The sequence below is a fragment of the Mobula hypostoma genome, chromosome 22 (genome assembly GCF_963921235.1).
Source record: "Mobula hypostoma chromosome 22, sMobHyp1.1, whole genome shotgun sequence".
Taxonomy (NCBI): Eukaryota; Metazoa; Chordata; class Chondrichthyes; order Myliobatiformes; family Myliobatidae; genus Mobula; species Mobula hypostoma.
The window spans coordinates 51,478,213-51,505,536 of record NC_086118.1 but is presented as its reverse complement, the minus strand read 5'-3'; the positions used below and the strand labels follow the sequence as shown (position 1 = coordinate 51,505,536).

General features: G+C 39.7%; 1 protein-coding gene across 1 annotated transcript in view; it reads right to left on the bottom strand.

Moving 5' to 3' along the window:
* Positions 1 to 1,776: 1,776 nt before the first annotated feature.
* The window catches only part of pcyt2 (phosphate cytidylyltransferase 2, ethanolamine), a 46,164-nt gene continuing 20,616 nt past the window's right edge, over positions 1,777 to 27,324 (bottom strand). Inside the window, exons 3-13 of the mRNA XM_063030560.1 lie at positions 25,911 to 26,072; positions 25,620 to 25,686; positions 24,910 to 24,994; positions 20,401 to 20,445; positions 9,059 to 9,197; positions 8,872 to 8,954; positions 7,758 to 7,835; positions 7,603 to 7,668; positions 6,374 to 6,439; positions 4,739 to 4,827; positions 1,777 to 3,294 (exon numbers count right to left, since the gene is read on the bottom strand). Coding sequence (XP_062886630.1) covers positions 3,174 to 3,294; positions 4,739 to 4,827; positions 6,374 to 6,439; positions 7,603 to 7,668; positions 7,758 to 7,835; positions 8,872 to 8,954; positions 9,059 to 9,197; positions 20,401 to 20,445; positions 24,910 to 24,994; positions 25,620 to 25,686; positions 25,911 to 26,072 — 1,001 coding nt within the window. The 3' untranslated portion in view covers positions 1,777 to 3,173. The remainder of the gene's footprint in view (positions 3,295 to 4,738; positions 4,828 to 6,373; positions 6,440 to 7,602; positions 7,669 to 7,757; positions 7,836 to 8,871; positions 8,955 to 9,058; positions 9,198 to 20,400; positions 20,446 to 24,909; positions 24,995 to 25,619; positions 25,687 to 25,910; positions 26,073 to 27,324) is intronic.

Here is a 27,324-nt window from a genome sequence, read left to right as displayed (position 1 = left end):
AGGACGAGAGGTGATTTGGTAAGCGGCATGATTGAATGGACGGCAGACTTTTCTACCCAGGGTGAAAATTGCTAATACAAGGAGTTATAATTTTAAGGTGATTGGAGGAAAGTAGAGGGGGGATATCAGAGATAGTATTTTCTTTTACACAGAGAGTGGAGGGTGCATGGAATGCTCTGGTGGGGGAAAGTATGTTAGGGACATTTAATACACTCTTAGGCACATGCATGAAAGAAAAATGGAGGGCTATGTAGGAGGGAAGGGTAGGTTATAAGTTTGGCAGAACATCATGGGCTGAGGGGCTTGTCCTGTTCCATTATCAGATTGTTTATGGAAGCTTGCTGTGCATAAACTATCTGCCACAGTTCCCCCATCATAATAGTGACATTCAAAGTATTCTTAAACACCTGGTAAAATTGGTATATTTATCATGGGCAAATTTATTATTCTTTATTATTAATGACTTTACACTTTCAAGAAAAGTGTTTTTTATAATCTGGCTAAGAAAACTTACAAAACAGGAAACTAAATTCTCACAGAGAATTTGCACTAAGAGAAATGCAGAGAGTTAAGTCCAAAACAAGTCTACTTATTCTTTAATTAGTCATGTCCCCTTCCTTATCCCACAATGGAGAACGTAAGTGACAATGGAAAATATGCATTAGAGTGCAGTCATTTTATAGTCCATTATTTGTTAGCCTGTTGGAGCTTTCTTCTGAATTCTTAACACAAATCTCCTGAGAGTTGTACTTTATAATAGCTTCCATTTTGCAGGTGTTCAATGAAGCCCAAGCCAAATATTCATGGTTTCATGCAATTATATTTTCTTGAGCTGGGCAATCCACTGGTAAAAAGACTTATTATAGCAGTATGAACAAAGCAAGCCTTCGATTATGGTGCATTATTATCAGAGTTTGAAGTTAAATCACAGAAACAACTTAACTTATTTTGTGTAATTACCGTTCAGAACTAAGACAACTCCCTATTTAAACATCAACTTTCCTTATCCCTGTGTCATCATCTTTTAATTACCATGATTCAGAGAGTAATAGAAATGCAGATCTCAATAGTGATAATAACTTATTGAAAAGAAAATCAGCTGAGTAAAACTTCCACACAAAAATTGTTTGAAATACAAAGGTTAAAGAAAGGGGCACATGAAAGCAAATTAACAATAAACATTTACAATGATTTTTGAAGTCCACACTTCACTAATTCAGAAGCATACCAAATAAAACGAGTATTACTTTTTATTTGTTGACTTCCAGCAATTTTTACCATTAGACAAGACATTTAATTCTTCACTAGTGTGAAGTGGACATTCAATTTAGAAGTTTTCTGGTCACAGGTTTGTCAGGACATACATTCGTTAAAGATGTAACTTTTAGAAACAAACATGAAACAGAATACTTAAATTAATTCAAGCAAAATCACCATATTAAAAAGCAAACAAAAATAATGGTAAAACAAATTTACAGAACATCATAAAATATCACAGAAAAATATTTTCTCTAAGTATGGAACAAAGGAAAAAAATGAGCAAATATTAATTACTTCTGCTTGTGCAGAACACCTGATAACATAAATCAATAAAATACCCTAACATTATAACGTTACTGGTTCAGTTGCAAAGGTCATTCACTCTCAATGTTACTAATTATAGAAATCTGGACATTGAGGACATCTGGACATTATAGAAATCATGTACGTTTCAAATGAAAATAATTCCATAATTTCTATGTAAATTATGAAATAATATTCTATGATTTCTATGTAAATTATGAAATAATATTCCATAATTTACAGGTAAATTTCTAAGAAAGAAATTTATTTGAGCTGCTTACATGGTTAAGTGCTGGAATACAAACCAGATCTAAAGAAAAATGCATGAATTTGAAATGTTTGATTTTTAAATCCTGACTAAACAGAGCTAAGATATAACAGATTTACTATCAGCCCATTGTATATACGGGTAATTATACTGGACAGTATGTATTACAGACACCTTTGAAATACTATATGGTCCCTTGAAATAACAGTTACCTAAATGAATTTTGCCTCGGAATAATCAGAACTACCAAATATGCCAAGAGAAGAAGAAATACCAAGTCCATTAGTGCCAAGTTATTCTTCAAACCACTGAGGACTATTTGTTGTTGGGGATGTGGGTCAATGGTGAAATGGCCACAAAAGTTCATAACCTTTATTAAATAAACTTGAGATTTAAACTTGCTTCCTGCACTATGTCTGAGGACCACAGGTTAATGTAGAGCCATAGAGCACTACAGCAGCGAAACAGGCTATTCAGCTCATCTACTTCATGCCCAACTATTATTCTAACTCGTCCCATTGACCTGCCCTTCCATACATGTTCCAATCCAAATCTCTCTTAAATGTTGAAATCAAACCCACATCCACCACTGCCGCTGGCAGCTCGTTCCACACTCTCACCACCCTCATGTTCCAGTCTCACCCAACCACAGTGGAAAAAGCCTGCTTGCATTTACCCTATCGATATCCCTCATAATCTTGAATACCTCTATCAAACATCTCCTCATTCCCCTACACTCCACGGAATAAAGTCCTAACCCTATTCAACCTTTCCCTATAACTCAGGCCTCAAGTCTCAGCAACAGCCTTATTAATTTTCTCTGCACTCTTTCAACCTCATTGATCTCTGCAAATTAAATTGATACCATTGTTTAGTTAGTAAACACTAAAATAGTTTTAATTTTAATTGCACCTTAAATATCCTTATAAATAGAAAAGCAGCATGATACATAAATAAATCTAAATTACCACAAGTATGACAGATTTTTGAAAAGTCTACAATAGCAGATCTTTTACAGGTCAATTAAATGAAAATAGAATATGCAATTTTAAATTATATACTTAAAGATTTTACTGCACTGGACTGTAAACACACTCACTAACCATCTGGATATTTACAAGCAGCTGCTTTAGTACACCCAAATGTTCAGACCATTCCTTTGGTGCATCCCATAATTTTAAATTAAAACTATTATTAAAAGTCTTGCCAAGCAAACGCACTGCAAATCTAAAGCACTTAAATCTGGTAAACATAAAGAGAAAACAGTGCCGACATAAGATCATTCATTAAATTTAGTGTACTGATGTAAATGCCCATCCTGAATGCATGCTTCAGCATTGCATTATTGACAGTCTTTCTCATCCGGGATTTCCTTAATTTGTTCATCAGCTCTCTTCTTGATTGCCTCTATCGCAGCCAGCTCTTTAGCTTCTTTCTTTTGGTTCCTTGCCTCAAATTGTAACCTTAACACAGGAATGAAAGAAAATGTATTTAAAAATGGGAGCAGAGGTACTGAGCAATACTTATATAACACCAGTAATTACTCAAGAAATTAGCTTGCATTAAGGTTCTTAAAACTTGTGAATCTCATTAACCTTAAGACTCCGAAGCATTAGAGGATATTTAGACTGTCAGCACTCTTTCGTTAGCACTAAATGTTTATACATTTGATCTTGCTCGTTACCCTCACCAAAGTTTGTATGAAAATAAGGCTGATATTCTTCCATGTTTATACATTTGATCTTGCTCGTTACCCTCACCAAAGTTTGTATGAAAATAAGGCTGATATTCTTCCCCCAATATTGTTGGCTGCATGTTCAGGATTGTAACACACCATCAGTAGTCACTTTATTAGTTACAACTGTACACCTGCTTGTTAATGATGTATCTAATCAGCCAATCATGTGACAGCACTTCATGCATAACAGCATGCGGACATGGTCAAGAGGTTCAGTTGTTGCTCAGACTAAACTGTTGGTAGTAGAAAGTGTGGTTTGAGTATCTCAAAAACTGCTGTTCTAGCATTTTCTTGCACAACGTTCTCTAGAGTTTACAGAGAATGGTGCGGCAAACATAAAACACCCAGTAAGCAGCAGTTCTGTGGGCTGAGGTCAGGGGAGAATGGCCAGACTGGTTCCAAGGTGACAGCAATTCAAATAACCATGTTACAACAGTTGGGTATAGAACAGCATTTCTGAATGCATATCACATCAAACCTTGAAGTGGATGGGCTACAGCAGCAGAAGACCACGAACATACACTCAGTGACTGCTTTATTAGGTATAGGAGGGACCTAATCAAGTGGCCACTGATTTTTTTTCCTACCTTTTTCCCACATTCCAGAAAGAACAGTAATTTAATTTCCATTTAGGATGGAGTACTTGCTGCTCACAATATTATTTACTGAGTATCAGAATACCAAACTGTGACTAGGTCATTAGTTTGAGGAGAAAGACTATAACCTGCAGGTAGGATACAGCTTCGAGTCAAATGCCACTTTAATTCATCCCATGTTCTCAAGCTGAGCTCCATTCCCTGACTCGTATATTGAGCCACACCGGAACTGAACACTGGGCTTCCACACGTGCTGGCGGCTCAGAAAAAAATCATTGCCTCTGTAAAAGAGGGGTGAAGAGAACTCTATTCTCTCCAACATCTTCAGAAGTTTAATTCATTTGGGACAACATTGTGGACCGAACAGCCTGTTCCTGTGCTGTTTCAGAGTTCTAAAACCTTGTGTACCAAAAATGCTTCAAGCTGACTATATTGGATAAGCAGAACAAACATATTCATTAACAATAACAATATTCTTTATACTGAGGATCAAAGACTTAAAACTGAGAATTTCCACTTGAAGTAAAATGGTATAACAAAGGAAATGGGAAAGGAGAGTCTGCTTGGATTCACCTGTTCTTGATTATTCTTTGAACAATGTGGTCTGTGGTGAGGTCATTACCACTATGGATGGTTTTGAAGATGTTGCGTCGCTTTGGCTCCTGCAAGGAAATTAAACTATGAAATGAGGAAAAAAAGACTCAAAGAACAGGTCACAGAAACAATTTAAACCCTATATAATTAATAGTTTAACTAAAACTATCACTATTCATGATAAATGCATTCAGAATGTGGCACTGTTTCTTATTACCATTCACCTCAAGAAAAGCTTTGCAGAACATGGCCTGAAACCACATTAAATGGGTCACATTTGAAATGATCTACTGATAAGGTCAGAGCAAACTGAATTTCGTATGTGCATTATATGTGTGGTCTTATTTGATGACATACATTTGATTATAAGAATATGATCCGATGTGGAAAATGTTATCCCGTAAATCCATATGTACATGGTGAATTTGTCAACAGTCCAAAATAGCTAACGTGCTGCAGATGCCATCAAAACATGGCTGGGAACACCAGGAGAAAATAATTAAAAACTCTTTAAAATATGATTTCTTAGGCAACCAATTCTGGCAGCTTGTCAAAGTTGATAAGGAATATGTAAAAAAATCTGGCATTTGAGTTAACTTAAACATCAGCCTTCAACTGCAGAAGGTGAAAATGTCCATTTAACATCCAAGGTCTCAAGCAGGTCATTCAGGTAACAGGTTTGAGACTTCGGGTAAATGGATCTTTTTCATAGAGGGGAAACCTGATGGAAGTTTATAAAATTATGGAAGGCACAGACAGGATAGACAGACAGCGTACTTTCCTAGGGGCAAAATACTAGAATATAACTTTAAGTTGAGAGTGGTAAAGTTTAAAAGAGATGTTCCCATTTTCCCACCCCTCCCACACAGAGAGTGGTGGGTGCTTGAAACACATGGCTGGGAGGATGGCAGAGACAATGCAGTGAGATTTCACAGGCATTTAGACAAGCACATGAACACGTTGAGAATGGAGGGATACAGATCATATGCAGGCAGATGGGACGATGCTAATTTGGCATAATGATTGACACGGACCATGGACTGAAGGGTCTGTTGCTACGTTCTAACACTTTTTATATTATCCTCACTTTATGCTGCAACACCCAATAGTAAATTCTAAAGTTGAATAAAGCAATCAGAGAGGGATATCACCTTAACTTTTAAAATGTCAGTACAGCTGTATTTGGGAACTGAACAAAGTAGGGGTTCTTCCACCCTTTCTGAATTGCCAAAAACCCTGCGTGATATTGGGCACTGGATAAGGAGAAATTCAATTCAATTCAATTTTGGAACAAAATTGTCTTCTGTCCCAACCATAAATCTTCCTCACTCTGTGATGAGTTTTCAACAACTCATCAGTCAAATTTTTCTGAAACAGAATCAGATGCTCAGACCTCCCACATGTGCCCCAAATCTGACAGGCTGAGCATCTATATTAACTACAGGTGTTTGAGAAGTTTTTAAAAAATAAGATCATTTATTCAAGCATTCAAAGACATATTTATTTGTAGGTGAGTTTTGAATTTGCGGCATTTCAGTTCTGACACAAAATGAACAATTTGAGAGTTCAAATATAAACTGATTCCAATGAATGTAATGGACATTTTAAACTTACAGCATAGGGATCGGAGTTATCCTTATCAGCAATTACTTCTGTCTTTCCGTGACAGACCAAGTCAACCTGAAGAAAAAGGAGAATTTTCAGTCCACACTGATTAATCACATTTGCAGTGAAATGCCTGTTTCCCCCCCCCGCCCCCGCTTTTAGCCCATTGGCAAACAGTTTACAGACCTCATTTATCATTTCACGACAAAAAATAAGTAATAACAGCAAAAGATTTAGATTTGGTCTAGTGCTTCAAGGCTCAAGTTTGTTGATGTCATTAATCTTTCTTCTACTCTCAATGTTAGAAAATCAAAAGATTTTCAATTCCTTAAAGGTTAGAAGTTGGGTTAATCTTTCAGATCAGCTGTCTTGTGAATCTAAATGGACTTCAATAACATAAATTTCAAACCTAATGAAATGCCACTTGCATAAAATCTGTGGTGCAAAGCTTTGAAAATAATAAAGAGTTTACTTGTGCGAACTGATGGGAGAATCCAAATTGGACGTTGTCTGGTTTTCACACAACACAGCAACTAATGAGTGCAAGCAACCTAAATGAGAGCTGACGAAGTCAGCATGATATTTTAGCAAATTTACAGTACTGTGCAGAAGTCTTAGGCACATAAATATAGCTAAGGTGCACAAGACTTCTACACAGTACTGTATTTGTCAACGTGGAGCAGACAGCGAGTTTGTAAATCTGGTGGAGCAAAGGATATTGGTAATGGTGAAAGCAGAGCGCCTTGGGAAGAGTGTGGGGCAGACACTCCTGTGCCTAGCATCACTGTATAAACATACAGTCAATGTATATAAGTTATCTTATGTACTTAATATTTATTGTGTTTTCTTGTGCCTCATTGGATCTGGAGTGACAATTATTTTGTTCTTTACACTTGTATAAATGTCATTATTTGCAGCCTTGATAGCAGCAATAATGACATTTGTAGATTACTTATTGCACGCCCTCTAGTGGCTAATCAGTATTTCAACGATTAAATCCTCTGACATCCGATGGCGGGGAGGATACTGAAAAATTGGCCAAACGGCCTAATTTTGATCCGATATCTGATGGCCTTATTTCAGAAATATTAATATATCTCAATTCCATCTAGGATTGGATTTTCAGAGAGTACCTACTAGCCATCGTAACTTTGATGAGTTTGTAGAAAGAGAAGTATTAGGTGGACACTTATGCAGTCAAATTAAGATAGAGCATTTTTCAATATAAATAATCATACCTTGAAGTGATCCAGCAAATCCGCAGTCACAGAATAAGGAGCTCCGATCACTACTTCAGACACATACTAAAAGGAAAAAGAAACACAAAAATATGTAAATAAAATTTAGAACTTCTTCAATTGCTGAAATCTGATACTCAAATCTCTCTACTCACTCTGCAGGCCAGTACACTGAGAGTTCTTTCATGCACATTCATAATCGGATAATTCTTGCCTTTATATCGGTTGACTTCCTGCAAAAAGAAGATGTTTAATCATTATTATCATCATGTACTGCATCGTATGATATAGGCGATCGTGGCCTCACGACTATGATTGTTCTTGGCAAATTTTTCTACAAAAGTGGTTTGCCATTGCCTTCTTCTGGGCAGTGGCTCGACAAGATGGGTGACCCCAGTTATTATCAATACTGTTCAGAGGCTGTCTAGCATCAGTGGTCGCATAACCAAGACTCGTGATATGCACCAGCTGGTCATATGACTGTCCACCACTGGCTCCCATGACCCTGATCGGTGGGCTAAGCAGGTGCTACACCTCGCCCAAGGGTGACCTGCAGGCTAGAGGAGAGAAGGAGCACCTTACATCTCCTTTGGTACAGACGATTCTCCACCTCGCCACCCACAAGATGTTTAATAAAAAATATTAGTTCTCAAATTTGAAGCTTGGGCTGGATTCAACAAGCAGAATCAATTACTAATTCATGAGGCAGAAGGTAAGCATTTAGGTTACTAGCTGAGCAACAGTAGATAAAACATGATCAAAAAAGCCGAAGAAAGCTCCAGAGAAAAATGCGTTACAGCAAAACATGTGACAACACCCATAATTCACTGACTTAATCCACATTACAATTCCTGCCTAATCATGCATACAGTTCCTTTCTAGTTAATGCGTTGGATAGTTAGTAGATCATTAAAACTCTATGTTAATACAGATTTTATACTGCACTTTACTATGCATTTGCCTGGAGATGAACCTACCATTTTTCTCTACGGTTACAAGAGTTAATAAATAACTTCTACATTTAAAGTAGGGAAAATATTGAAATAACGTATTTAAATTCATAACAGAATAATCCTTTGAAGGGCAGCATATGATTACGCTACTTTGACTAAGAGATGACACAACTGATGCACAATGAAATGAATGCATGCACTGCAAAATTTATCCACATTCGTAGAAGTGTTTTTAGAAATTTATTATAGTTTTACTTGATGAATGACTTGGAAATATACTATTTAAACACATATTTGAATTGAGGAAACTACTTACCTGATCAAAATGTAGACCAACAATAACATAAGGCCTATCTGCCAACTTGTAAACACTTTCCAGAAAATCTACGTGACCGATATCTTTTTAAGAATTGTAAAGGAATGTAAAATGGATAGCATTATTTTATGGTCTATATCTTAGGCGTGCTTTAACTCTGAATAAAATTAATTCTCAGTAAGGATACGGAACAAGTCAAATGCTCCTGCCACGTAGATTATGGTATCATTTGGTTGAGGTTCTTTTCCAGAGGCAAATTGAATAATTTTCTGAGATGTCTGTAAAAACTGAGATACTCCAGTCCATGGGCTGTGACCTTTTGGACCCTTTTAAAAAGAAAACCAGACTTATTAAACTTGCAGCGATAGGTAAAATTAATGTTAACTGATCAGACGTTTATTTTCCTTCATGATATGTTGGTAGGTGGGTAAGCAAAGCAATTTCTCAGCAGGTCACTAGGAAATGAGGAAGCAGACTGTAATGCAAATATCGTTCACTATGTTACCCATGAACTCCAAAAGCAGGCAGGCGATGTGACAGCTCTTAGCTTCCACATCAACTAACTGATGTTCTAAGTTGACAAAAGTTAAAACCAAACAGGGTAATTTCAGACTGCTATAACTCTGGAATAAAATATCATGCAGCACAAAAAACTGTGGATAGATTTTAACTCAAAAGAAAACTGAAGAAAATTAAGCTTTTAATTTAACCGAAGGAAAGCTGATGAAGATAGAGTTATGAATGTGCTCCACAGGTTGAAAGTATTTATTCCAGCCCTTGTACATTCTAATGGAGTTTATATGAATTATTTCCAATTTGTAACAGACTAATATCACTGGAACAAGACTAAATGATAAAAGAAACTTTCTCCCCTCCGCAATGAATTAAATCTGCAATTTCTGCAATAACTTGATTGCAAATACCCAAAATCTGAAGCTTAAAATTCCCAAGACCCCACTTGTAGTGATTAAAGGGAGGAAACATTAAACAACTTTTGAAAAGTTGTATAGAATTCCAAAATCTATCAGTCTTGGACATTGTTACCCATCTTAATCTGGAGGATGGAGCAATGCTTTTAGACTAGAGTTTTGTATTGGGCAGCTAGATTAATGCAGTCAGCAGTAAGCAAGATATTACATACTATGCCATAGTTGTAGCTGTAAATTGGCAGATAATTTGGTAAAGTATTTTGTTTTAAAGCTGAGAAGATTTAACAAAACTATCAAATAAAACATAGTAACCTGCAGCTTTTCTTTATTTATTTAAAGATACAGAGTGGAATAGGTTTTTCTGACCACAATCCCTGACAACCCCAATTAAATCCTAATCTAATCATGAGACAATTAACAATGACCAATGAACAGACATGAGGATTCTGCAGACGCTGGAAATCCAAAGTAACACACTCAAAATGCTGGAGGAACTCAGCAGGTCAGGTAACATCTACGGAAAGGAATAAACAGTCGATGTTTTGGGCTGACCTTCTTCAGGACTGGAAAGGAGGGGATAAAACGCCAGGATAAAAAGTTGGGGGGTGGGGGGGCAGAAGGAAGAAGGACTAGCTAGAAGGTGATAGGTGAAGCCAGGTGGGTAGGAAAGGTAAAGGGCTGTAGATGAAGGAACCAGATAGGAGAGGAGAGTGGACCATTGGAGAAAGGGAAGGAAGGAGAGGCACCAGAGTGAAATGATAGCCAAGTGAGAAGAGGCCAGAGTGGGGAACAGCAGAAGAGGGAGGAGGAGGGAAAAGCTTTTTTACCGGAAGGAGAAATTGATATTAATACCATCAGGTTGGAGGCTACCCAGACAGAATACAAGGTGCTGTTCTCTACCTTGAGGTCGGCCTCATTGTAGCAACAGAAGAGGCCATGGACCAATATGTAAGAACAGGAATGGGGATAGGAATTAAAATAGTTAGCAACAGGAAATTCTGCTTTTGGCAGGTGGAGTGGTGGTGCTCGACAAAGCGGTCCCCCAATTTACGATGGGTCTCACCAATGGAGAGAAGGCTGCATCGGGAGCACCAAACAGAATAGAGAACACCAGCAGATTCACAGGTGAAGTGTTGCCCCACCTGGAAGGACTGTTTGGAGGTGAGGGAGGAGGTGTATGGGCAGACGTAGCACTTTGGGCTGCTTGCAGGAATAAGTGCCAGGAGAGACATTAGTGGGGAGGGATGAGTGGTCAAGTGAGTCATGGAGGGAGTGAACCCTGCGGAAAGCGGTGGAGGGGGTGGTGTGAGGTAAGGATATGTTTGGTGGCAGGATCCCACCAATTAACCCACCCAATACTTTTTGGACTGTGGGAGGAAACTGGAGGACCTGGAGAAAACACACACATTCCACGGGGAGGATGTATAAAGATTCCTTACAAAATGGCACCAGAATTGAATTCTGAACCCTGAAGCCCTGAACTGTAATAGCATCAGACCAACCCCTACGGTACTTTTAGGTAAATCAAGAATAGATTTTTCCATGAATGAACAATTACAAAATAGTTTCTATCTGCACTTCATTCATCATGCACCCATGGAATTTTTGACTGAAGATTCCCACATCATTCCCAAAAGCCCAGTGACATGTTGAAGTAAGCATATTATTATGCAATTATTGGAATTATTTCCATAGATTATAAGGAAATACACTAGACTGGTAAGGCAGCAACTGTGCTGACTTCCTCCTCTTCATCTTCTGTTTGGGTCTTCCCTTTGGGCTATTTCTTGGATTAGCTCCACGACAAACGGTGATCATGCCTGATCCTACAGTTTGGTAACACAGTCACACCAAATGTCACCATAAATAGTTATCTAGGTTTTCATAGGTAGAATTCTTGACTATCAGTCCAGTATTACAATTGGGTTAATCTGCCATTATAGGATTTAAATGATCATTTTCATGGTACAAGTTCTTTTGTTATTTGTGGAGACATGCCAGCCCTAAGGACGCAACAATTAATTCAACAGTTTCAGATAACCAGCCCTTCCTGTTCGGCTACATACTCAACTGTGCTTTTCTCCTATTTCTATACCCACTAGAATATGACGCAGCGAGTAATTGTTAGATTAAGATCCTAAGGGGTTCATCTTTTTTTAGCACTGCCCAATTCCTTAAACTCATTTTGCAGGATAACATCCCCTTTCTATCTTTAATGCCATGAGGTGTAATTATATTATATCGATGCTTTCTGGAGTTCTGAGTTCAGTACGTCTATCAGTTCTCATTTATCCGTAGAAAAGTCAGAAGCCAGAGAGGTAAGATGCCACTCTGGCCTCTTACCTCTTCTCACCTGTCTATCAGATCCACCCCTGGGTCCCCTCCTCCTTCCCTTTCTCCTATGGTCCACTCTCCGCTCCTATCAAATTCCTTCCTCTTCAGCATTTTCCCTTTCCTACCAACACAGCTTCACCCATCGCCTTTGAGCTCTCCTCCTCCTCCTACCCACCACCATTTTATTCTGGCATCTTCCCTCTTCCTTTACAGTCCTGATAAAGGGTCTCGGTCCAAACGTCGATCCATAGATGCTGCCTGACCTGCTGGGTTCCTCCAGTATTGTGTGTGTAGCCATATACCTCGCTATGATCTCGCACTTTATTGTTTACCTGCACTGCACTCTCTCTGTAGCGTTTACACTTTATCCTGCACTGTTCTTGTTTTACCTTGTTCTACCTCAATGAACTGTAATGATTTGATCTGTATGAACAGTATGCAAGACAAGCTTTTCATTGTAATTTGGTAAATGTGATAATAACAAATACCAATATTAATATTGACTCTGCCTGATTACCCTGATCTTTTTAAGTGCAGTGTTGCATTTTTATAGTGGTTTGCAACATCTTTCCTTTGACAGATATTGAGCTAATTAGCCTGTAGTTTCCAGCTGTCTGGCTGCAGTTCTTTTTGAAAATTATAACCAATATGTCAATTATTTCACTAGTAGTTCCTTTATGAACTATGTGAAAGTTAGAGCATCAATCAGCACATGGGAAGATGATATTGTTGCATTCACAGATGTAGTTGGCAGGAAAGCAGTTCTGGCAACTCAGTGTTCCATCGTATAGATCAGAGGTCCCCACCCTCCGGGCCGCAGACCGATACATTGCCACGAAGAATGCAGCGGTGCAGCAGTGGTCGGAATGCACCCAGCACATCTTTAAGAAAAAAGCTGAAATAAACAAGCTAATTAAATAGGTGCCGCCCGGCACGTAAATGTTGGACCAGATCAGAGGCGACACAATTGGCAATTGCCTCTGATCTGGACCGACATCTACATGCCGGGCGGCACCTAATCAATTAGCTTGTTTATTTCGGCTTTTTTCTTAAAGATTTGTGTTGGGTGCGTTCTGGCTACCGCTGTACTGCTGCATTCTTCGCGGCAATGTATCAGTCCGTGGCCCGGAGGGTGGAGACCACTGGTATAGACAGAGGAGGATGTAAGTGAAGAGGGGGCATTGTAATTTGAATAAGAAGGCCATCATTGCAGTTATGAAGGAGAATCAGAATCAGGATTAATATCACCGGCATATGTTGTGAAATTAGTTATTTTGCGGTAGCATTTCATTGGAATACATAATAATAAAAACTGTAAGAAATATATATATATATATTTCTTTTATATATATTATTTTCTTATATAAAATTAAATTAATAAGCAGTGCAAAAGGAGAACAAAAAAAGAAAAAATAATGAGGCAGTGTTCATGGGTTCATTGTCCATTCAGAAATCTCATAGTGGAGGGGAAATTTGTTCCTAAAGTGATGAGTGTGTGTCTTCAGGCTCCTGTACCTCTATAGTAGGTAGCAATGAGATGAGGGGATGTCCTGTGTGATGGGGTCCCTAATGATGGACGCTGCTTCCCCTTCCTGAAGTCCTTAATCAAATCCTTGGTCTTACTGACATTGAGTGCAAGGTTGTTACTGTGACTCCACTTAACCGGCTGATCTATATCACTATAGTTGTGTCACTGACATTGAGCTGTGGGTGTAGAGAGAGAGAGTAGAGCAGTGGCCTAAACACACATCTTTGAGGTGCACCAGCGTTGACTGTCAGAGAGAAGATGTTACTTCTGATCCACACTGACCGTGCTCTCCTGATTAGGAAGTCAAGGAACCAGTTGCAGAGGCAGGCACAGCCCAAGGTTTGGAGCTTGTTGTTTAGAACTGAGGGTACGATTGTGTTGAATGCTGAACTGTAGTCAATAAACAGCAGCCTGACCTAGGTATTGCTATTGATCCAAGGCTGAGTGGAGAGCCAGTGAGATGGTATCTGCTGTCGAGCTACTGTGGTGATAGGCGAATTGCAGGGGCTCCAGGTCCTTGTTTAGGAGTTGGTTCTGGCCACAACCAACCTCTCAAAACACTTCATCACAGTAGGTGTGAGTGCAACTGGGCCATAGTCATTGAGGCAGCTCATCCTGCTCTACTTGGGCACTGGTATGATTATTGCCCTTCTGAAGCAGGTGAGAGATCAAAGATGTCCTTGTTCACTCCCACCTGTCTTACGAGGCTCCACAGATGAGGCCATCTGGGTAGAGTTTAGAAATAAAACAGAAGTGATCAGTTGGCTTGAGTATACTGCAAGCCTTTCAACAGTCAGCGGGAAATATACAGAGAAATCCTAGAGAGGTGTAATAGCAACAGAGATATAATGGCAGGGGATTTTAACTTCTCAGCATCAACTGGGAAAGGTCTGGAGCAACACAATTCTTAACGTTCATCCTGCAGGGAGTTTTGAGCCGAAAGTTCAAAGTACAATTTTTATTAGCAGGGTATGTATGAATTATACACCTTAAGATTTGTTTTGCTTACAGGCAGCCACAAAGCAAGACACTTGAAGAATCCAATTAAAAAAAAAAAGACCAAAACAACTGCGCAGAGAAAAATAAAAAAACACAATCATGCAACCAATAGAAGCAAGCGACAGCGTTCTGAACCAGACTGGGTCCTCAGATCCGCTTCCTGGAGCAGCAAGGGTAGGCCCAAGCCTCAGTCTCAGTAGCAAAGCAGCTGAACGGATATCGCGGGAGAGCGAGCGAAATCAGCCCGACCCTCACCTCCAGCCCCGACACTCGGGCTTTCCAGTCTATTTGGACCAAGCACTGGGTAGTGCCAGTGTGTAGGCAGTGCTACTAGTGAATAGGGCAGGACTGGATGTAATCCTAGTGAGTGAATCTGGGCAAGAAGTTGAAGAGTCTGTGGATGAGCATGTGGAGTACGTGACCATAACTCTGGAAGTTTCAGTGTAGTGTTTCCCCACAGTTCAGCTAAAGGAAATTCACCCTTAAGGAATTCACAAATCAGTACCAAAATAATCTGGGATATAGAATTAAAAAATCACTCTTAAGGAATTTATTTGGAAAAAAAAATGTTTTCCAAAAATTAAACTCGTTTACCAAGGATAATGCTCACAGGTTGCAGTTTTATAGTGGGAGGCCACTTAAGGTATTTGTCTGGAAAGTGACAGGGCAGTCTATTTTATTGATCAGATTAATATTCATTTCTAGTTAATTAAAACCACAATTCTTTCTCTTCTGGCTACAATACAATCAGAATTCCCTTGCATATAATCTATGCACCGTGGGGCACTACTACTGAGAGAAAAAAAACTTACTTCAGCAATGCATCTCCACTTGTAACACGGGATTCAATGGGAGGGATAAGATTCAAGATTCAAAAAACTTTATTGTCATTCTAACCGCACATCAGCTCTGCCGGGCAGAATGAGACAGCGTTTCCCAGGAGTAGTGCAATCATAACATAACAAACGCAAAAAAATAACATTCAGAAAAGGAAAGTCATAAGAATGCCATTCCTCTGTAATACACTGTAGCTAAGTGAAGCATTATGAGTGGTCTGGAAAACAAGGTCCTGAATTGGGGCAAGGCCAATTTCAATATCATAAGACAGGATTTAGGAGAAGTAGACTGGGAGCAGTTTGGAGTTACAGAGTCACAGGGCACTACAGGCCCTTCAGCCCATCTAGACTGTGCCAAACTGTTATTCTGTCTAGGCCTATTGACCCTCCTCAGCATCACAGTCCTCCATACCCCTCCCCCTCCCACCCATCTACTTAGGCAGACTTCACTTAAATGTTGCAATCAAATCCAGACCCACCACTTTCACCAGCAGTAGCTTCTTGTAGTTAAACCCATCTCTGACAAGCAGGAGTCTTTTTGAAGTGAAATAATGAGAGTTTGGTACCAATGAATTCTTGTCAGGGTGAAGTATAACGAAGTCAAGTCCAGAAAATCCTACATGTCAAAGGACAACAAAGGATGAAGAAACAAAGTATTGTACAGATATAAAGTATCGTGAATAGGTGAGGACCTTTGTGAGTATAGAGTATCTGGAGAAGGTATTTAAATAAAGAAATTAGGAGGCTAAGAGGGGGTTAAAATATCACCAGGAAATAAGATTTTAAAAACGTCTTTGGAATTTCCAAATATATTATTAACAAGATGATGTTTTTCAGGCAAACATCAGGGCCTAACAAGAACCAAAGGGAAAACTTGTGCATGGGTCCTAAGGAAAGGATATGGGTCAAGGGTCAAAGTTCAAAGTACACTTATTATCAACGTATGTACACCGTAGACACCCTGAGATTCGTTATTCCACAGACAGCCACGAAACAAAGAAAAAGCTATGTTATAGTTACTGTTCTATAGATTTGCTCAGTATGCACATATGAAAATGAATCTCAGGGTTGTATGTTGTAACATATATGTACTTTGATAATAAAGTTTATTTTGAACTTTGAGAGAAACACCAACCCACCCCACCAGCGGGCGCAAAAAAGCCCAAATCATGCCAACGGCAAAAAAAAATGCGATAAACACAGAATATAAAACACAAAGTCATTGAAAGAGTCCAGGCATATTCAGTTTCAGCTCAGTTCTATCTCAATCTAGCACTGCGTTGTTCGTTATCTGTGGCCGCCGCCATCAAAATCACAGAAAATAGCAATGAAGAAAGGAGGGACCAGAAATCAGAAGCACATCATAACATGAACTACAGGGTCTAATCCACAACCCCGTCAATTAAAAAGGAGGATGTATTTTATGTCTTAAAGATGCTTCAATCCCTGGCCCCAGATGAGATGTAGTCCAGGCAACAACAGGAGGCAAAAGGGGAGATTGCCGGGCCCTAAGATTTTTTAATCTCTGCAGGCAGTGGGGGGGGGGTGCCAGGTGACTGGAGGATATCTAACGCAGTGTCTTAAATCAAAACAGACAGCTGGGACAAGCCTGATAATTAGAATTCACTGAGTCTAACATCAGTGGTAAGAAAGTTGGAAAAAAACTCTATGGGATAGGATTAATCTATGCTTAGAAAAGCAGAGAATAATTGGCCTGATTTTATTTGTGCATGATCCTGTTATATTAATTTGATTTGAGATTTTTGGAGAAGTATGATATTATATTCACATGGGCAGATTAGTCGATGTGATCAGCAAGACCTTTCTCAAGGACTGATATAGAAGGCTGGTTCAAGAGATCAGAGCTCATGGGATCCAAGGCAAGTTGGTAACTTGTATTCCAAGCTGCCTTGGTAATAGGAGAAGGTGGAGAGTTGCTCTTGCTTTTGACATACCACAGGAATGAGTGTTGGGACATGTGCTGTTGTCATATGCATTAATTATCTGGAGATGAACATAAATGATATAAGACAGCGGTCCCCAACCACCGGGCTGCAAAGCATGTGTTACCAGGCCGCGAGGAAACGATATGAGTCAGCTGCACCTTTTCCTCATTCCCTGCCACGCACTGTTGAACTTGAACATAGGGTTGCCAACTGTCCCATATTTGCCGGGACATCCTGTATATTGGGCTAAATTGGTTTGTCCCATACGGGACTGCCCTTGTCCCGTATTTCCCCCGCTAAGGTAGAGCGTTCCTATGAAACCTTTCGTGCCGAAATGGCGTGAAGCAAAGAAGAAACTACCATTAATTTATACGGGAAAAATTTTTGAGCGTTCCCAGACCCAGAAAATAACCTACCAAATCATTCCAAATAACACATAAAACCTAAAATAACACCAACATATAGTAAAAGCAGGAATGATATGATAAATACACAGCCTACATGAAGTAGAAATAACGTATGTACAGTGTAGTCGGGAAGATGAAGTCAAAACCGATTTGTGGGGGAAAAAAAATCGGCACGTATGCACATGCGCACACAGGTGCCCACGCAAGGCTTCATGGTCATTGTAGTCTTTCTAGGGGTAAACACTGTCCGTATTATTTGACTGCTACTTTTGTCCCTTATCTGGGAGTGAGAAAGTTGGCAACTATAACTGTAAAAGACATGTTGAGGTGAGTTTAACTCGACTTGAACACTACCCCTCCCCCCCGGTCGACTGGTCCATAAGAATATTGTCAATATTAAACCGGTCTGCGGTGCAAAAAAGGTTGGGGACCCCTGTATAAGAAGTAATTTTGTAGACGGCACAAGAATTGGACTTACTGAGGAACAGAAGGACCTTGATGTACCACCCCAAAGATTCCTGAAGGTGGCAGCACGGATAGATGGAATAGTAAAGAGATAGAGGATACTTGCCTTCATCAGGGTGTAGAATATAAGGGAGGTATTGGTACAACTTTATAAAGCCACAGCCAGAATACTGTGTGCAGTTCTGGTCATCACATGGCCGGAAGGACATGAGAAGAGGAAATTTACCAGATGTAAACACAAGAACTTCTGCAGATGCTGGAAATTCTGAGGAACACACACAAAATGCTGGAGGAACTCAGCAGGTCAGGTAGCATCAACGGGGAGGAATAAACAACTGACATTTTGGGCTGAGGCCCTTCATCGGTTCTGAAGAAGAGTCTTGACCCGACATGTTGACTGCTTATTCCTCTGCATCGATGCTACCTGAGCTGCTGAGTTCCTCCAGTATTTAGTGTGTTTTTACCAGGATGTGCTGGCTGGGATGGAATATTTCCAATATAAGGAGACAGTGATTCTGCTGGGATATCTATGAGGAGCATAGCTAGAGCGCTTAGAGAGAAACTTTTCCCTACAATGGTGGCATCTAAAATCAGTGGGCATACAGTAGGTTTAAGAAAAGGGGGAGGGGTGCGAGGATCAGAGGAGATCCAAGGAATCTTTGTTTTCACCCTGAGGGTGGCTGATATCTAGAATGCATTGGGAGAAGCTGGTGGAGATAGTTAATAAGTGCCTGGATGATTAAACAGGCATATAAATTGATGGCAAATGGGGTAAGCGTAGATGATGATCAGCATGGATACCATGGGGCAACAGGCCAGTTTCTATGCTACATTATGATTGGCTACCAGAGGAAGTGATAGAGGTGGGAACAATTACAATGTTTAAAGGACAATTTATGGGTGAATAGGAAAGCTTTAGAGCAGGGCTTCCCAACCTGGTGTGCACAGACTCCCTGCTTCATGGTATTGGTCCATGGCATAAAAGAGGCTGGGGACCCCTGACTTAGAGGGATATGAGCCAAAAACAGATAAATATGATGAATTCAGATAGGCACCTTGGTCAACATAGACAAATTGGGCCAAAGAGACTGTTTACTGTTTACCTGATGTAAACAACTCTATGACTCTATATTTTGGAACCTGATTGGAATTGCATTATTGTGGACAACATCATTCCACATCATCTGATAGAACAAAGTCCAATAAACTTCCCACACAGCAAGTCAGACTCATTACCTTATATTGGTGAATATGATGCAAAACAACAAATTTCATGGGACAAGCAAGAGAAAATTTTATGAGACATGTCAGTGATAGTAAACCTGATTCTGATTCAGTCTTTGTTTTAGGAAAAGAACTGTGTGACACAAAATCATGAAGAGAATATGAACTTATCCCAACATGTTGTACACAGACATAAAATAAATTTATGGGAAAACAATTTAACATTTTAAGCCAATATATCTATTGTTAATAATTAGTTATTTATATAATTTTGATTTAATTTGCAGTTAGTTTATTATAAATATTAAAAATCATATTTAGTCTGCTGTAGCATGAAGCAGAGACATGAAGAAGTATTTCATCTGATAAAATTCTGTCAGCATGTCACTTGTGAACAAGCCTTCTGCAGCATCAAAAGGTGCTTCTTTATCTCCCGTGCTTATTTTACTCATTTTTATTAAAGGTTTTCTTCCTTTCAATTATTGTTGAAGAACAATAATTTGTTCTTACATTGAAGAACAAAGAAACACTTTAAGAATGTAGTAACAACAATTTTTATTTGTAATTAACTCACTAACAAATATTTAAAAGATCCTTAAATTAATTAGACTTTACAGCATGAAAAGGGCACTATTTTGATTGTTTTAGGAGGCTTGGACATTTTCATGGTGATGGAATTTTTTTTTTAAATTTAGGAAAATGCATCCCCATTCTGATAATGATGATTTTTAAAATGTTATTTATACACACATACAAACACACACACACACACACACACACACACACACACACACGCATAAATAAAGTGAACACACATGAAAAAATACTTACAGGGAATAAGAAACAAAACATAACCCATACCTTGCCAAAATTGTCAGTGTGCTCCTGGTATTCTGTATTTTTTTCCTGCAGTAAAAGTCAGAGAATATAGTTATTTATTTAAAAATATATACCTTTATACTATTAAAGCTAATTTATAACACTTCAGAAAGCATTTTTTCACCCATTCCTGAAAAAAAGTTTTGCAAAACAAAGCATTAATCCTACAAATGCTGCCCAACTGAGAACAACATCCATTTAAAATCTGATTATTGAGGAGGCAAATCAGTTCAAGGTAGGAAGAGTCATTTAAGATTTAACTCAAGATTAAACTTCTGGGTATCAAATAATTTATCATGAAAGAATTGGCAGAAAAAATGGATTAATTTTAAATGGGGAAGACAGGACTACAGAAAGCAGCAAAACAAAATGGAAGTTACTGTTCAAAAGTAACGTAGCCTGTCATAGAGTCAAGTTCATTTATTAACTTATTCCAAACACACAAACAATTGAGTAATTTCTCAAATTCCAATATCTATGAGAAGATTTATAGGTATCTCAATTACAATAAAATCTCCAGCTGCATAGTAGGTAGCAACATTTTTTAACAACTGAATTCATAAAACTCTATCATGTATTGCCCAATATTCGAAATTGTACAGGTCACTGAATGAATCAACACTGCTTGTAACAGATGAAACAATAGCATCCCTGGTTCCTTAATATTGTCATAGGTGGGGGAGTGGGGTATAGAGGGGATAAACTCCACTACCTACTGAATGCTCCCCATGGTGTGTGTCTCAAATAGCCTCTGACAGCTGAGTAGCTGCTGGCCTTCATGTGTAGCTTAGCTACTAAGCCCAGCCGAACTCTTTCTGCTGACAGAAAGGGCGGTTACTGGTTCCTCAAGACCAGTTGCTTTGGGCAGATGGGGCTCGTTAGCCATGGCTGGCAGCTCATCTAGGAGAAGGAAAACTCCTGAGCTCAAACCTACACTGCCTTGCGGCTATACCCACGCACAGGGAAGGCTTCAGGAAGACATTCTGAGGAAAAATCCGGACCTGGAGTCCCTAAGGGAGTCCTACATTGAGTTCAACGCTGACTGGCATCCCCTCTGACGTCACTGGTGCCAAACTATATTGGTCTCTGCCGTGCCTTTGGATTCATCAGCTGTGTGGAGAGGGGCAGCCTGCTGCCTGGGCAACAGCTTGCCCTTTATATTGTCCTGCCCTGGCTTGCATATCACATAGACAGCAAGGATGCAATATCCATGGTTGATCCTGACCAACAGAGGGACTCAAATTAGCATCCCTCTTCCCTCCTCCTAAGTATAACTTGATCAGGTTTTCAGCTAGAATAAAGGAGGGGAAAGCCCAGAGTAACTTGGAAATAACCAGATAATACCGATAGAGAAGTGATAACATCTCGTTGAACACAATGAATGAATGGCTTTCCTCATATCAGTTTCTTGTTATCTCCAATTCACCCTTCATTTATCATTTTCTTCTTGAAATGGGTCAGGTGAAAACAGGACATAGCATAATTTGATTTGCTCCCAGACCCATTGTAATTTTGTTGCACAAGTGTAGACACTTTTTATAAAGCTGTTTACATTGTACATATGTTCTAGTATCTCTGTATTTATGCACATTTTATTCCATATCCGTACTTTAACCTGGAACTCATTTCTATATAATTCTTTATTCTTTATAATTGTTGTATGTTGTAGCTTTTTGTTGTCAAGACACGACAGCAAATTCCTAATACCTGTAAAAGTGTGTTGGATCCAGGGGAGCCAACACACTTGACAACCGTTATACCACCATCAAGAGTGCTTAGTTTGCCATCCTACGCCTGCACTTCGGAAAGCCGGATCACCTGGCTATACTTCTACTTCCAACAACTAGGCAGAGACTAAAGACCGCAGCACCAGTAGGAAGGACCAAGAAGATAAGGTCAAGGGAGGTGGAGGAGCAGGACTACTTTGACTGGAAGATATTCAGGGATTCACCTTCAGATCTGAATGAATATGACACACACTTGTCACCGACTTCATCAAGACCTATGTGGGTGAGGGCCTTGGAGAACATACTGGACATACCCAAACCAAATGCCATGGATGAACCAGGAGATTTGTAGCCTGCTGAGGGCTAGATCTGTGGCATTCAAAGCAAGTGATATAGAACCTTACAAGACTAGAAGTCCAGGTACAACCTAAGGAAGGCTGTTTTAAGAGCGAAGAAACAATTCTGATTGAAGTTACGAGTCGGAATTGAATGCACATCAGCTCTGGCAGTGTCTGCAGCCCATTACTTCCTACAAAGCAAAGCCCAACATCATGAATGACTGTGATGTTTCACTCCCAGATGAGCTCAATGTTTTTTATGCTAAACCTCTTTTATTGGTGCTTTGAAGGGGAGAATACAACTACACTTGTGTGACTCCCTGCAGCACCTAGTGACCCTGTGATCTCTGTTTCAGAGGTCGAAGTCAGAACAGCTTTCATGAGGGTGAACCTTTGCAAGGCGCTAGGCACTGAAGCTGTGCCTGGTAGGCCATTGAAAACCTGTGCCAACCAACTGGCTGGAATGTTCAGGGACATCTTCAATCTCACATTGTTGCAGTCAGAAGTTCCCATCTGCTTCAAAAGGACGACATTCACGCCAGTACCCAAGAAGAGCAGGATTAGCTGCCTCAACAACTATCACCCAGATGCACTCACATCTACTTCAGCTGAAGTAAGGATCTGGACCCGCTGTGGATTTGCCTATTGCCACAATAGCGGATGCAATCTCACTGGATGCAATCCCACTGGTACAATCTCACTGGATCCCACAATCTCACTGGTGCAATCTCACACTGGATCTCACAATCTCACACTGGATCTCACAATCTCACACTGGATCTCACAATCTCACTGGATCTCACAATCTCACTGGATGCAATCTCACTGGTGCAATCTCATTGGATCTCACAATCTCACTGGATGCAATCTCACTGGTGCAATCTCATTGGATCTCACAACCTCACTGGATCTCACAATCTCACTGGATCTCCACTCTGCCTTGGATCACCAGGACAATAGCAATACCTACATCAGGATGTTGTTTATTGATTACAGCTCAACGTTCAACACCGTTGTAGGCTCGGTTGTAATCAACAAGCTGTGAAACCTGGGTCTGTGAAGATCTATCCTGGGCCCAACATACTGAAGCAATTACAAAGAAAGCACAACAGTGCCTATATTTCACTAGGAGCGTGAAGGGACCTGGTATGTCATCAAGGGCTCTCGCCTATTTCTACAAATGTGCCATGGAGAGCATTCTAACTGGTTGTATCACCTTCTGGCAGGGAGGAGCTGCTGCTCATGATGGGAAAAAACTGCAGAAAGATGCAGCTCCATCACGAACACTAGCTTCCCCTGCATCGAGGATACCTTCACAAGGCCATGCTTTAAAAAGGCGGCATTGGTCTTTAAGGATCCCCATCACCCAGGACAAGCCCTCTTCTTCACTGCTACCATCAAGGAGGAGGTAGAGGAGCCTGAAGACACACACTCAATGCTTTAAGAACAGCTTTTTCCCCACCACCATCAGATTTCTGAATGGACAATGAATCCATGCACACTATCTCACTACGTTTTTCTCTTTTTGTTTTGTCCCCCTTTAGTTCTGCTTATTTAATTTCATTTTACATATATATGATTCTTGGTGTAATTCATAGTTATTTTTACTATAAATTGCAATGTACTGCTACCAGAAAACAAATTTCACAATGTATGCAAGTGATATTAAACCTAATTCTGACAGCCACACTTTGCATCAGATTTTATTTAACTGAATAAAAGGAGTATTTGCTAAAATATTTATTAAACATTAAATTGGAACATTTTAAATTTTCTTATACATGAAAACATTGATGCAATTTTTACGATTTTATCCATATTTTATGCATGAGAGAAAATAAGAAACAGCTTAAGGCAAATGCGAGATTGAAAGGCATGGGGAAAAGATGGTGATGCAGAATGAAGACACAGATTAGATAAATAATAAACACAAGAGATTATGCAGATGCTGGAAATCCAAAGCAACTCACACAGAATGCTGGAGGAACTCAGCAGGTCAGGCAGCATCTACTGAAATGAACAAGCAGTTGATGCCTCGGGCCGAGATGCTTCTTCAGGATGGGAAAGGAAGAGAGAAGACTTCAAAATAAGAAGTGGGGGGGAGGAAGGAGGATAGCTAGAAGGGAAGAATCTATCACCTTCTCACTTTCTAGCCATCTTCCTTACCCTCCCCCACCTTTTTATTCTAGTGTCTTCCCCCTTCCTTTCCAGTCCTGCTGAATTTCTCCAGCATTTTGTGTGTGTGTTGCTTTAGATAAATAATATTTCTCCCCAAAAGCATCCAATTAAAACAACTCTATTATTTACTATGTTCTTTAGTTTCACCACACAATTTAAATGTGCAAGGTCAAACTTAAAAACAGCTCAGATGAAATCAAATTTCTTCCTTTATCGGATTAAAAAATGAAATTACATAGATTACTCACAATGTTGCTATGGTGAGCTTTAGTGAGAAGAAGCATTCGACCAACCAGATCAGTAGTAGAAACACCTTGTGTGCGTTTACATTCTCTGAAAAAGAAATCAGAATGTGTACTGTCATTCAGTTAACCCTTATAAATTAAAGACTCCCTCAGCTTTATTTGCTGCTGAAACCCTCATCTGTTTGTTTGCTATCTCTATTATTCATTAATCCGACATCCTTCTAGCTGAATCCCTAAACATTATATTACACTGTAGCCTTGTTGTTTTAGTATAAACTGTTCCCCATAGCAACCAGCAAACACTGCACTGTTCTCGCTGCTGAATCAACACTGAACCCATGGATCCTACCTCAAATTCTTATTTTAGAGATAGAGAACAGAACAGGCTCTTCCAACTCCACGAGCCACACCTCCCAGTAACTCACCCATTTAAGTCTAGCCTAGTCACAGAAAATACTTACAATGACCAATTAACCAACTGGCCAACCAGTACGTCCTTGGACTGTGGGAAGACGCTGGAGCATCTGGAGGGAACTGACGTAGTCACGAGGAGAACAAACAAACTCCTTCTAGGCGGCTCCAGAAATGAACTTTGAACTTTAGCCCCATACTGTAATGCATCGCGCTGACTACTCGATGGCTTGATTGAGACCAAGCAACGATGTAGGAACAATACATTTGTAACAAAATAGGAAATTAATTAGTACTGCTACCTGTATCTGCCTGCCTTCTTTACTTCTTCATATGTGTCCTTTCCATCAGCAGTCAGGGTAATGTCATCTACGAATCACATGTTAAAGGAAAATTATAAATTGCCATCAGACTGCAGGAAAGCAATATAACAAAATACTTCAAGAACTTGGCCTGAAAAATTAATGGTTCTATCGAAGCCAGGACAATGTAAGTTGCTTCAAATATATTGATAAATACGCTATCAATATTATATCATTTTAAACTCAAGGGAAATTGACTAATTTTGCTTCTGATTATTTAATACAACGTACCTCCATGGACACAGAAATCACAGTTGTATTTATCCAGAGTTTCAAGCGTCGTTACATATGGTGCTCCCTCGATGACCTCGTCCACCCACTTGATTGCACGGACCATTTTGTAACGTTCCTCCTCTGTAAATACAGGTGGACCCTTGTGCTTGGACACTTCCTCTGAAAACAGACCAGGAAGCATTCAACTAATTAAATAAAAACGTATCTTCCAAATCCAGTTATTACCGAATGAGCTTTAATATATTATGAAGGTCACACTTATGGTAAAGTGTAATACAAAATTGGCAAACAGCTCCTGATTTGAAAAAGTAAACTTAATTTTACAACAATGGATAGTTGCATCAGTGTTCTTGCACAAAGATTGAATAGAAATCCACCCACTGTTTTCTTCATATACTCTGCCCCTCCTCTGATCCGTTACTTTCACTTTCTCCCTGTTTGCATCTTGGCTGTTTACGTACAGGGCAGACTGAAAGGACAACATACCACTGGAGGATAAGCTTGAGTCACAGGGGGCATGTGGCACAACTGGTAGAGCAGCTGCTTTACAGCTCCAAAGACACGGTTTCAATCCTGACCTCTGGTGCTGTGTGCGTAAACTTTTGCAAATTCTTCCTCTGACCGCGTGGGTTTCCTCGCACATCCCCAAACTGTGCAGGTTGCTAGGTTAACTGACTGTGTATGGTGGGAAGGGTACCATAAAGCCAACCCGTTATGAGAACCGTTGTTCCTTGTGGTACATTGGGCGGCAATCTTGTCATTCCTTTAGCGTTCACCTGTTTTTTATGAGGCTGAGTTACTAGCTCGACGCTGAAGCTAGCACGATGGAAAGCGAGCAAGCAGTCGGCCGGATTCGAACCTGGGACCACTCACCTCGAAATCTGGTGTGGATGCCACGACACCACCAGCCAGCAGGCAACATTATAACAATATACTGGGGAAAGACATTGAAGTACACACACTCAGCGGAATGACAAGGCTGTCTTTGTGTGTGCGTGTGTGTGTCTGAGTGTGTGTGTCTGTGTCTGTGTGAGTGTGTGTGTGTGTGTGTGTCTGTGTGTGTGAGTATCAGTGTGTGAGTGTGTGTGTGTGTTTACCACGTGCACTCTATCACAAAGGAATTCACTGAAAGTTTTCTAGAAAAGCACATGTTATTACAAACTTTCTATACTTTAATTACAAAAAAAAACGTCTTGATGGTACGATTAATAATAAAACCAGAGATGGTTTACATAGAAACATTAATTCAGATCTTTCGAATTTCATGAGCAAGTTTTCATTTCTCTTTTACATTGGTAGGAAAAGGGTTGTGATAGTTAAGGGCTGTTTGGGTGTGAAACTCCAGTTGCTCAAATAACAAAATCTGAGTAATGATGTCTAATACATGACGAGTGACATGCTTTGTAACTTA